This window comes from Borostomias antarcticus (genome assembly GCF_949987555.1).
Source record: "Borostomias antarcticus genome assembly, chromosome: 11".
Lineage (NCBI taxonomy): Eukaryota > Metazoa > Chordata > Actinopteri > Stomiiformes > Stomiidae > Borostomias > Borostomias antarcticus.
The window spans coordinates 17279525-17292656 of record NC_140244.1 but is presented as its reverse complement, the minus strand read 5'-3'; the positions used below and the strand labels follow the sequence as shown (position 1 = coordinate 17292656).

Here is a 13132-nt window from a genome sequence, read left to right as displayed (position 1 = left end):
CTTCCTGAATCCCCTCTGCGGATTGATCTACACATCTACAACGGTCGCGTCAATACAAGTCAATGGATTTCATAAAATGATCAATAAAACCCTACAGGATTCATAGTTTGCGGCGAATTTGATATCAGAACACCAACGGACACCAATTACCCCCTCGGTGAGCTTCTTGTCTTTTGAAATCGAGAGTTTGACATGTTTTTGAAAGATTTTTCAAGGTGCCCACCCACATCCATTGTATGACCAAAACGGTGGTAGAGCAATTATCAGACTTTCTCAAAAGTGCTAGTTTTGTCAACGTTTTGATCTGAACCATTGTATATGATCATAAGTAACCTTAAAACAGGGCTAAACATGCATTTTCCCTTTACTACTCATTTAAGTCCTATAATGAATGTTGAAATACAGACATATCTATCTACTAAACACCTCAAGCTACCTACTCTCTGTACATGGTTTCCCTAGTAAACTTGTCTGAGACTATACTGAGACACCAAGCATAGTTTTTGATGTAAAAATTTAAATGTACTTGTCAATGGAAAAAGGCATTGGAAAGGCGCCACTTTAGTGGTGGATTCTGGTACTACGGGTGGAGTGACAGACTCACTCACTCACTCACTCACTCACTCACTCACTCACTCACGACGTGACACCGGCCAACCTAAAGTCCCCCTCCTTCGGCTGTCGCTGGGTGGGGGACAATTAAGTAAATCTTATATATCTGTATTATATTCTGTTATGAGGTAAATAAGTAGATTTTACTCTATTATTTTGTTTTTACTGTATTCTTTTGATAAATGTTACCAAGTAAATGTAACCTGCTCATTTTCTCTATGCATTGAATAATAAAATAGAACTGTTTATTAATGAATAACTATTTCACTAAGTCTGGAAAGGGAAATCTCAGCAGCCTTTCCATGCTTATAACGACAGTAATCGACTCCAAACTGCAATTAAAGGAGCTAACTAGATTCTGTAGGCCGAGAGGAATGCAATGGTTTCCACCTCTTGGCATTTGGTCAATTTTACTGACCGCTAAATTGACGGGAAGACAACCAATTTCAGCTGTACATGACTCCACACACACACACACACACACACACACACACACACACACACACATTCATCACCTCTGCTGCCATCCTAGGGGAAATACTGTAATGTTTATCAAACATATTCTGTTCGTTAGGTATTTTGACCTTTTTTGGGAAGGGCTGGCCACGCCCCTAGAAATGGCTTTGTCCGGTTATCCTTCCGCTGCTCCTTCCGTCCCTGGTCAAGTAAACGTCGGCCGCATCTCTCTGTTGGCACCACAAGAGGCAGTGATGTGATTTAATTTAATTCAGCTCCCCTGCTTTTAATAATCTCATGGTATTGTAATCATCTCGAGGTATGACATGAAACTACTTGGATAGCAAAGCAATGTGATGTAACAAGGATGTCTGCTTAGGAAAATACCAGACCAGAACACTAGGTCTCTCTCTCTCTCTCTCTCTCTCTCTCTCTCTCTCTTACCATCACTCTTCTGTCCCCTTTGTCACTCCCTCCATATTTCCATGTCCCCTCCATCACTCCATAGCCCGTCCCTCCATCACCACACACACACACACACACACACACACACACACACACACACACACACACACACACACACACACACACCATCACTCCCTCCATCAATATAACAACCAATATATTTCTCCCCTCACAATATTTCTCTCCCCTCCATCACTCTATGTCCCTCTATCATTTTACCCTCCAAGTTATGTAACTAAACAGGCGCAAGAGATTTGTGCCAGGTTATGGGCGTGTTGTTATGGGCAAGATAGAAAAGGGGGACTGTCATAGGGTATATAAGGCAGTGCACAGATGACAGAGTTGTTGTTCTCACGAGGGGCCACCACGTTTTATTTGTTGTAATCGCTGAAGGAGCAAATAAAACGTATTGCATCAGACTCTGTTTTTGTCAAATGCCTTTCTTATTTAGACTCTTATTTGGAATTATTTTGACTTCTGATCGAGAACTTAAGAGAATTTTTACTCCACAGATGAGTTCGGCCAAAGAGTATGGAATGCCAAGAGGGGAAACTCCATTGATTTTGTTATGGAACCAACACACCCAGCTGCTGAGCCAGGCTTCTGCCATTTGTGAAAGTTGATTGCACAACCAGTGGTGCACTGTTAGCTGTCATGCACTCACCTTTTCAGGTATCAGCTAGCTGGTAGAATTGCAAGCCGCCCCTTGATATCATGGATCTTGGGTTGACCGTAGCATTGGATGAGAGTGTATCCTGCTGCATGAAACTACATTTTACCGGACAGCGCCCGTCGAGAACCGCTGAGGGGTGAGAGGGTCAGGGAGGGGAGGGGTGAGAGGGAGGGGAGGGGTGAGAGGGAGGGAGGGGAGGGGTGAGAGGGTCAGGGAGGGGAGGGTGAGAGGGAGGGAGGGGAGGGGTGAGAGGGTCAGGGAGGGGAGGGTGAGAGGGAGGGAGGGGAGGGGTGAGAGGGTCAGGGAGGGGAGGGGTGAGAGGGTCAGGGAGGGGAGGGGTGAGAGGGAGGGAGGGGAGGGGTCAGAGGGAGGGAGGGGTCAGAGGGTCAGGGAGTGGGCAGCGTGAAGCCCAGTCCACGGTGGACAGCGGAACCAGAACCCGACTCTTAGACCACTACACCACCACAGAACCCTTATTCTGTTCTTATTTACTGTTGCATCTTTTTTAACTCTTCTCTGTTAGTTTTGTCTCCACAGTAAATTATTCTCTGTTTGTTGAAAATTAGGATCCCTGTAGGAATGTACCTGCCAACTTAAAAACGAAAAAACGTAGTCTAAAAATGAAAAAGATTTTTAAACGTATTCCCACAAACAGAACCGAAGGCTTGCTAGAGAACGATGTCACCATCCTCTTCATCATCTCTCTGTCTCTCTGCCCCTAAAGAACATGGTGAGGAGGAGGAGGAGGAGGTAAAGAGGAAGGTCAAGCCCAGACCCCGCCCCTCGAAACCTGCTGCTGACCCTGTAACTATGGCGACCAGTAAATACTTCCTGGATAAGTCCCCCGTGAAGAAGGAGGAGGACTCTGACGACGATGACGGCCTCGCCAGAGGCCCCGCCCCTTCTCTGGACCCAGCAAAGAAAGAGGAGGAGGAGGAGGAAGAGGAGGACAGCGAAGAGGAAGACTGGGAGGATGTGGAAGGTGTGTGTGTGTGTGCGTGTGTGCGTGTGTGCGTGTGTGCGTGTGTGCGCGTGTGTGCGTGTGTGCGTGTGTGCGCGTGTGTGCGTGTGTGCGTGTGTGCTAGACGCCACATACTGTAGCTGAAAAGTGTCACACCCAGACTTCCTGCCAGGTGCAAGCACATTCTACTCACTTTCCTGCCTTGCCATGTTGTGCTGACCTAGTTGTTGTTGTTGTTGTTGCTGCTGCTCCCTCCCCCAGAGCTGTTGGAGCCACTGGGTCCTGTAGCAGCAGCAGAGCCGGCCCCGCCCCCCCAGCCCGTAGAGATAGAGATAGAGACCCCAGACCTCATCCACAAGAGGCAGAAGAGGTGAAGGGTGTGTGTGGGTGTGTGTGTGTGTGGGTGGGTGGGTGTATGTGTGCGTGCTTGTGTGTGTGCGCTTGTGTGTATGTGTGTGTGCGTTCCCGTGTGTGTGTGTATATATATGTGTGTGTGTGTACTCTATATGCGTGCTTGTGTGTGTGTGTGTGTGTGTGTATATGCGTGCTTGTGTGTGTGAGTGCGTGCGTGAGCATGCTCCTATACTTTTGATGACACTGTAGAAGTTGTAAACCTGCATGAAGGGCAGTATGGCGATGCCTCACATCGGTCGCCATGACAACCCTCAGTGAACCTGATTGGCCACAGGGAGAAGAGGAAGGCGGAGTTTGAGTCGTACCTGCGGCGGATGATGAGCCGCTTCAACAGGGACGTGGCGGAGGACACGCACAAGGTGGGCGCACGCCAGACGGGGTCTCCTAAGATAGCCCGCAGGGGTGAGTTCAGACCAGACTAAATGTTAGGGCTGCCCCCCTATATGTGGACGAGTGGAATCCTCAGTAGGAGACCCTTAACTGTGGCAGCCCCCTAAGCTGGTCCTCAGGGGTGAGTTCAGACCAGACTAAATGTTAGGGCTGCCCCCCTATATGTGGACGAGTCGAATCATCAGTAGGAGACCCTTAAGTCGACTGAGGTTCTTTAAGTTGAGCACCTCCCTGAAAACCCGCTGCACACCGTTTGGAAGAAACACGTAGCCTAACGGTGCACACTGCTTTCAGACTGAACTCACCTCAGAGGATGGTGCTGACCCCCCCACACACACATCTCAGTTTGGTGTACTGACCGATGGCGTCCTCTCTCCGGTAGGTCCACCTCATGTGCCTCATAGCCAGCGGGATGTTCCGGAACAGGCTGTGCAGCGAGCCGGACCTCTTGGCGCTCACGCTGTCCCTGCTGCCCGCCCACTTCACCATGGTGACCATGGAGCACAGGGACCAGAACTACCTCTCCGGTCTGCTCAAGTGGTGAGAGAGTCTGGCTAGAGCATGCACACCGCGCCCCTAACCCCACACACCACTCCCAGCATGGTTAGGTGGCAGCTTGGTGCGAACGATGGATCCTGTGTGAACCTGTGTCCATTGATATCGCCGCCCCCCCCCACTCCCCCAATCCTCTCTCTCACTGTATCTCCTAATCCTACCCCTCCCCCGACCCCCCTACCTCCTCCCTCACTCGCCTCCCCCCTCCACCCTCCCCCCCCAGGTTCGGGGCGACCTTCACCCTGACCCCAGAGCTGGCCTATGAGGAGCGCCCGGACCCTCGGGCCCTGCTTGAGCGCAGGCTGGCCAGTATGAGGGCCAGGGACCACCAGGAGATGACCCACGTCAGTACCTGCCCACTCAATCAATCAGTCAGTCAGTCAGTCAGTCAGTCAGTCAGTCAGTCAGTCAGTCAGTCAGTCAGTCAGTCTGTCAGTCTGTCTGTCTGTCTGTCTGTCTGTCTGTCTGTCTGTCTGTCTGTCTGTCTGTCTGTCTGTCTGTCTGTCTGTCTGTCTGTCTGTCTGTCTGTCTGTCTGTCTGTCTGTCTGTCTGTCTGTCTGTCTGTCTGTCTGTCTGTCTGTCTGTCTGTCTGTCTGTCTGTCTGTCTGTCTTTATAGTTATATGTCACATAAGTAGCACGTAGTAATAGTACTTAACCTCTTTGACAGTCAGACAGAAGGTTCTATCTTGAAACTTCACCTCTGACCCCTCTACTTCCTGTGTCCCGTAGCTGTTTCTGTTGGTTCTGAGGTCACTGCAGCTCTTCTGCCGATTGGTCGTCTCTCTACAGCCCCTCCCACTGAAGCCTCCTGCAGCCAAGGTAGCCACGCCCTCCCTGACAGAAGCATTTTATTATCAATCATTCAATCAAAGCTTTATTTATATAGCACATTTCATATACAGAGGCAACACAATGCGCTTTACAGAGAACAAGAGAGGTGGGCATACGACCCACCCCTACATATTCCAGAGGGAAGCAAAAAAAACAGTATCACCCGGGGGCCAGATAAGTGAGCTGTAAAAATTCTTCCCTGACCCCTCTCAACGAGACGATCGAGCAAGCTCCTGGAGTATGTTTGTCTACCAGCTAAGAACATTGATAGAGCAATAAATTACATTAAATTACATTTTCAGAGCAAAAAGGCCTAAAAACATTATTAGTCAGTCCAGGCTCTGTTGAAAGAAAATACAAGGTGATTTGGGGGGGTTCAGTTCGCTGTCTGCTTCCTCTTCCTCTAAGGGCAAGGGGAAGGGCTCTAGCAGCCCCCCAGGGAAGAGTGGTCCAGGGAACAACCCTCCCAAGACCAGCCCCCCCTCCGAGACCAAACTCTCCCCCGGGACCAAGAGGCCTGCAGGGGGCAGGGGGCAGAGAGGAGGGAAGAAACCAAAGAAGAAGCCGGCAGCGGAGGAGGAGGAGGAGAAGGAGGAGAGGAGGGTAGCAGGCGGGGGACAGAAGCCTAAAAATGCCAAACGGCGGAGCGTGGCCTCCAAGGTGAGCTACAAGGAGGAGAGCAGCGAAGGGGAGGGGCCCGGCGACGAGGAGGAGTTCCGTCCGACCGACGAGGAGGAGAGCGAGGACTCCGAGGGCGGGGCCAGAGCCGTCGGGGGGAGGAGGGGGGCGGAGACGGGGAGAGGCAAGGCGAGCGCCCAGAGGAGGAGCGGAGGAGGCAAGAGAAAAGCCGAGAGCGAAGAGGAGGACGAAGACTTGGAGGGGGAGGAGGGGGAGGGGGCGGGGAAGGCGAGAGGAGGAGGGGGGAGAGGGGGGAGGAGGAAGGGGGCGGGGCCGGGGGCGGACCAGTGGCTGGAGGTGTACCTGGAGAAGACGGGCTGCTGGGTGTGCGTGGACGTCCGCCAGGGCGTGGGCCGGCCGCAGCTCTGCTCCCAGAATGCAACACGGCCGCTGACGTACGTGGTGTCGGTGGACGGCGACGGCAACCTGAAGGACCTGAGCAGGAAGTACGACCCCACCTGGATGACGTCGTCCAGGAAGCGGCGCGTGGACGAGGAGTGGTGGGAGGACACTCTGGAGCCCTTCCTGGGGGAGGAGACGGAGAGGGACCTGCAGGAGGACAAGGAGGTCAGACAGCGCACATAGACACACACACACACACCACATACACACACACAGACACCGTACACACACACACACACACACACACCACACCACACCACACACACACACACACACACACACACACACCACACCACACACACACACACACACACACACACACACACACACACACACACACACATACCACTGCAGAAGGACATGAAGGTTAGGCTTCCCACACACAACGCATACACATATTTCCATGTGCACATTGATACAAGCAGAGGCAGATCAGTCAGTTTTGATATCTTTATGGTTGAGTCATGACTCTCCCCCTCCCCCCTCCTCATCCTCCAGCTTCAGGCTCGGCTGCTGGACAAGCCCCTCCCCACCTCCATAGCGGAGTTTAAGAACCACCCCCTCTACGCCCTGCAGAGACACCTGCTCAAATACGAGGCTCTCTACCCCCTCACAGCGGCCGTGCTGGGGTACTGCAGGGGGGAGCCTGTCTACTCCAGGTAAAACCTCGCTGCTGTTTGTGTGGTTGGTCCACTACGGTGTGGGGATGTTGTGGGGATGGTGTGGGGATGTTGTGGTGGTGTTGTGGGGATGGTGTGGGGATGTTGTGGGGATGTTGTGGGGATGTTGTGGGGATGGTGTGGGCATGTTGTGGGGATGTTGTGGGGATGGTGTGGGGATGGTGTGGGGATGTTGTGGTGGTGTTGTGGGGATGGTGTGGGGATGTTGTGGGGGTGTTGTGGGGATGGTGTGGGGATGTTGTGGGGGTGTTGTGGGGATGGTGTGGGGGTGGTGTGTGGATGGTGTGGGGATGTTGTGGGGGTGTTGTGGGGATGGTGTGGGGATGTTGTGGGGGTGTTGTGGGGATGGTGTGGGGATGTTGTGGGGGTGTTGTGGGGATGGTGTGTGGATGGTGTGTGGATGGTGTGGGGATGTTGTGGGGGTGTTGTGGGGATGGTGTGGGGATGGTGTGGGGATGTTGTGGTATGTTGCTGCAGCTGTTGTTGCATCACAGAAGCATATCATGTGACCGTTTCAACTCCCCCCATTGACAATGAATGGGGGGAATTTTTCACTCTGAGCCTAAGTCCAAAATATGACTGGAGGTGAATGGGCAGCTGTGTTTGGATGGCTCTGTGGCGCCCCCCTCGGGTCGCATCTGGCGGGAGGTGGTATGGTACCCTCCGCCCCCTCTCCCCGCACACCCCAGTCCTAACTCCGTGTCTCTAGCGCCCCCACACAGGGAGATGGCCTCATTCTAGGTTTTGTTTTCATTCATGGATCCAGCCTGTGATTCGGATCCGCTCCAAGATTTCATGGGTTCTAAGGTGGTACATGATACACCCTTCCACGGAGATTCAGAAGAATCGCTCCAGTATTTTTTGCGTAATCTTGCTAACAGACAAACAAACACACAAACATACTCACACACGCACACACGCCACTGAAAACATGACCTCTCGCTCTGCGCTGTCGCAGGGGTAAGGATTCATGTGAAGCGTCTTTTCTTTCTGGTGTGTGTGTGTGTGTGTGCGCGTGTGTGTGTGTGTTCTTGGTGTCCGTGCGTACCTGTGTGTAGGGACTGTATTCACACGCTGCACTCCAGAGACACCTGGTTGAAGGAAGCCAGGACCGTGCACTTAGGAGAGGAGCCCTACAAGGTAGACTATCTCTCCTCCTCTGGTCTCTCTCTCTATAACCCCTGCTGTCTCTCTCCCTCTCTCTCCCTCTATAACCCCTGCTGTCTCTCTCCCCGTCTCTCCCTCTAACCCTCCTGTCTCTCTCCCCCTGTCTCTCCCTCTATAACCCTGCTGTCTCTCTCCCTCTCTCTCTCCCTCTATAACCCTGCTGTCTCTCTCCCTCTCTCTCTCCCTCTATAACCCTGCTGTCTCTCTCCCTCTCTCTCTCCCTCTATAACCCTGCTGTCTCTCTCTCCCTCTCTCTCTCCCTCTCTCTCTCCCTCTATAACCCTGCTGTCTCTCTCCCCCTGTCTCTCTCCCTCTCTCTCCCTCTATAACCCCTGCTGTCTCTCCCCCCCTCTCTCCCTCTATAACCCCTGCTGTCTCTCTCCCTCTCTCTCCCTCTATAACCCCTGCTGTCTCTCTCTCTCCGTGTCTCTCTCTATAACCCTGCTGTCTCTCTCCCTCTCTCTCCCTCTATAACCCCTGCTGTCTCTCTCTCTCCGTGTCTCTCTCTATAACCCCTGCTGTCTCTCTCCCCCTGTCTCCCTCTATAACCCCTGCTGTCTCTCTCCCCCTGTCTCCCTCTATAACCCCTGCTGTCTCTCTCCCCCTGTCTCCCTCTATAACCCCTGCTGTCTCTCTCCCTCTCTCTCCCTCTATAACCCCTGCTGTCTCTCTCTCTCCGTGTCTCTCTCTCTCCTTCCTAGATGGTGAGGGGTTTCTCTAACCGCTCCAGGAAGGCCAGAATGGCGTCGGAGCAGAAGGAGAGAGACGACCTCCCTCTGTTTGGGGAGTGGCAGACAGAAGAGTACCAGCCTCCCATCGCTGTGGACGGCAAGGTGTGTCCCGCCTCTCTCTGGACATTTCCATGTTCTTCGTTGTCTGTCTTGTCTGTCCTATACTGGTTTGTCTCTGATTGTAGTTTTTTGTTGTTGCATTTTATGCTGCCATTTTGGTCAGGTGTTGCTCGAAAAAGAGCTCAAGCTTCTTTTACCTGGTTAAATAAAAGTTAAATAACATTTTAAAATGTCCGTATTTACATTCTCCTACACGGTTCGTTGTTCTCAGATGTCCGAGCCTGTGGTCGAACCCGGGCTCGCTGGCCGAACGTTGTGTTTTCCCTATGCTGCTGTTGACCATCCGCCTCTGCTCCTCCCAGGTCCCCCGTAACGACTACGGGAACGTGTACCTGTTCAAGCCCTGCATGCTGCCGCTGGGCTGCGTCCACCTGCGCCTGCCCAACCTGCACAGGGTCGCCAGGAAGCTGGACATGGACTCCGCCCCCGCCGTCACCGGCTTCGACTTCCACGGAGGATACTCTCACGCCGTGTATGTGCCGCTCTGAGGGTGTGGCGGTGATATTTCTGTGTGTGCGTGTGTGTGTGCGTGTGTGTGGGTGTGTGTGGGTGTTTGTGGGTGTGTGTGTGGGTGCGTGTGCGTTCGTGTGCGTGTGTGTGCATGTGTGTGACTGTGTGTGACTGTCTGTGTGACTGTGTGACTGTGTGTGTGAGAGTGAGTGTGTGTGTATGTGTATGTGTGTGTGTATGCGTGTGTGTGCGTGTGTGTGTGTGTGTGTTTGTGTGTGTGCGTGTGTGTTTGTGTGCGTGTGTGTTTGTGTGCGTGTGTGCGAGCGTGCATGCGTGTCTGTTCATCATCTCCCATGGCAGCGTGGTGACGGTGTGGTGTGTGTTCAGGACCGACGGGTACGTGGTGTGTGAGGAGCATGAGGAGATCCTGCGAGCAGCCTGGGTGGAGGACCAGGAGATCCAGAGGCAGAAGCAGAGGGAGGTGGGTCACGTTAGCCGCTCGTCTCACCGGTAGTAAACCCCTCAGAAGCAGAGGGAGGTGGGTCACGTTAGCCGCTCGTCTCACCGGTGGTAAACCCCTCAGAAGCAGAGGGAGGTGGGTCACGTTAGCCGCTCGTCTCACCGGTGGTAAACCCCTCAGAAGCAGAGGGAGGTGGGTCACGTTAGCCGCTCGTCTCACCGGTGGTAAACCCCTCAGAAGCAGAGGGAGGTGGGTCACGTTAGCCGCTCGTCTCACCGGTGGTAAACCCCTCAGAAGCAGAGGGAGGTGGGTCACGTTAGCTGCTCGTCTCACCGGTGGTAAACCCCTCAGAAGCAGAGGGAGGTGGGTCACGTTAGCCGCTCGTCTCACCGGTGGTAAACCCCTCAGAAGCAGAGGGAGGTGGGTCACGTTAGCCGCTCGTCTCACCGGTGGTAAACCCCTCAGAAGCAGAGGGAGGTGGGTCACGTTAGCCGCTCGTCTCACCGGTGGTAAACCCCTCAGAAGCAGAGGGAGGTGGGTCACGTTAGCTGCTCGTCTCACCGGTGGTAAACCCCTCACACACCAGGCTGGTGATCGGACGTAGTGAACGTCCGTCAGCGTGGTGTCGGTGGCCCAGTGTGTCCCGCACCATCGGCTACGTCGGAGGATTTCTTTTGGTCGACTCAGGAAAACTGAACATGTTGAATCGGCGTCGGACATGTCGGTAGAGAGATATCACTCTGATTGGATGTTGCAGAAGTTAAGGGAGTGGCCTGCAGGAACCTTTTACTACTAGTATTAAAACACATGACAGTAGGCTACTTGAAAGAGCAGAAATAGAGCCTATATAATGTAGGCTACAGTCACAACTCGTATATTCTAATATACTAGGGGCAGGAATTGACCTGATACTTTAGGCTATAGAAACATGTGGATTCAGAGATCGCCCGTGATGAAGACAAATAAATTCCACGAACCATCGCGTCCTGCTGAACGGAGAACCAGCGACCATCTTGACCGCACGCTGCTGGCAGTTGAAATTGAATCACTGTCCTGGTAAAGCTGATACTGACATTTCCAAGCATTTCTCTTGAAAGCTGAGAAATTGGTCGGCTAGATCAGACAGATAATGCTCAGCTCACACACTTCCCCTTGAAACATGTTTCGTTTGATTGACGTACAAAATGCAATCTTTTTGACTCGGGAGGAAAAGAGGTTCTGTGGAGCCCGACCCGATTCTAAATCCCCTCTGGTTCAAGGTGCTGAGATCTAGTCCCAAATCCCTCACCCTGCAAAATAACGTCAGATTAACAACAGCAAGAAACGCAGTGATAACAACACAACAAGTACGGTTTTCCCTATTTTGATGATGCAGACCTCCACCGGTATGGAGAGTTATTTAATCTCACGCAGGTGCACAATGTAAGAGCTAGATGCCCATTGGCTGTAGTCGGAGTGGTGTGTTCAGGCGCAACATTGCTACGTTTTTTTCCTCCCGACAGAGGAGTGTGTGTGTGTGTGTGTGTGTGTGTGTGTGTATAATGTAGAACATAGCTCTGTTTCTAGGAAACCTTAGATTACACTGACCTAGATTGTGCCTCATGCTTTGTCTGTGTGTCTATGTGCGTGCGTGCGTGCGCGCGCATGTGTGTGTTTGCTTATTTATTTATTTATGTGTGTGTGTTTGTTTTCCAGAAGCGTGAGAAGAGGGCCGTGGGTAACTGGACTCTGCTGGTGAAGGGCCTGCTGATCAAAGAGAGGCTCAAGCGACGGTATGGCCATCAGGGCCCCAAGGCTGTCGGGGGCCTGGGCCGGACCAACACCCAGGACACGCAGGCTGATCTGGGACTGTCATCCGACGAGGAGGAGGGTGAGGCTGGAGGCCCAGAGAGCCAGGCAGCTGCCGTGACCGTGGCCCAGTCCTGGCCCCAAAACAGGCAAGAGGAGCAGGATGAGGGCTCCGTCAGCGGAACCAAGAAGACCACTACCAAACGAGAGAGAAGGGGGCAGCAGAATAACCTGTTCCCCTTTGAGAAAGTGTGACTTCAGACTCTCCAGGACCAACTCTCCTCTGGGACAAATGTGTTAATTCATACTAGCGTTAGAGTGAACCAGGAGTGAGTTTCATTAAAGAACCCTGTTGTTTTTTGGTAGCTGAGTGGTTTAGGTTTAGTAGTAGGGCTTCAAGGAAGCGTTGAGCTGTCTTACACTGTGTTTGTGTGTTTCTGTGTTAAGAGGATGTGCAGTTAACAGACTAAAACCCTGACAGAAGCTACAGCCGCAGACCCTTACGGACACTTCGACTTGTGCCACTGTAGGCATCACTTTGATGCAAATAGGACCCTGGAACCTCTAGCCCCCCTTATCTCCCCCCTGCCCCCCTCAGACTCGACCAGTCACTACCTCCTGGAGTCAGTGGGAGGAATGTCTGTACGGACTTCCTGGTGTTTGTGTGCGCGTGTGTGACAGAGCGAAAGAGAAAAGCACACTACTTACTGCATGTTGGTGTTTCAACTCTGTTGTATGAATGTTTTTGTATCAAAGATATTTTTCTAAGCCATGTTCAAATAGAAATGCAACAAAAATGTCTTGTTTTATTTATTTGTTTCAAATGTAACAGATGGATATCAACTTTGTTATGTTAACTGACATTTTGACGGGATGAGAGGCATATTTCATCATCAATATATACTGTACATAACTGATCACAAAACATTTAATCAAACAGAAAGTCTATGGAGGGAATCATTGAACCAATCAGAGGGTTTGTCAACAAACGCCAAACCAAGGACAGAGACACTGCCAAGAACAGCCAGATTAGGGTTATAATTCTGGACCTCCAGGGTCTTTATTGGCCACACGTCACGACACACAACAACACAAGTCCTCAGGGGTCGCCGGTGGAAACTGTTACCTGCATTTATCCCATCCAAGCCGTCGTTCATGGCACCCTGGGGACCAAGTCCTGGTCAGGGACCGGACTGAAGAGCATCTGTTCTTCTGCATGTTTTTCCTATTGGGTTCTTTGGGAGGAAACCCTTGTGAACACATGGAGAACATGCAAACTGCGCAAAGGTCTGGAGGCC

General features: G+C 52.2%; 1 protein-coding gene across 1 annotated transcript; it reads left to right on the top strand.

Moving 5' to 3' along the window:
- The first annotated feature begins 2995 nt into the window (after positions 1-2995).
- On the top strand, positions 2996-12527 carry xpc (xeroderma pigmentosum, complementation group C). The gene is made up of 13 exons (XM_084445788.1): positions 2996-3188; positions 3429-3537; positions 3856-3940; positions 4354-4511; positions 4750-4870; positions 5257-5346; positions 5767-6603; positions 6937-7097; positions 8177-8258; positions 8987-9118; positions 9439-9608; positions 9974-10067; positions 11742-12527. Exons 1-13 carry the CDS (start codon positions 3017-3019, stop codon positions 12087-12089), a joined length of 2559 nt encoding a protein of 852 aa, XP_084301914.1. The 5' UTR covers positions 2996-3016; the 3' UTR covers positions 12090-12527.
- Positions 12528-13132: the final 605 nt, after the last annotated feature.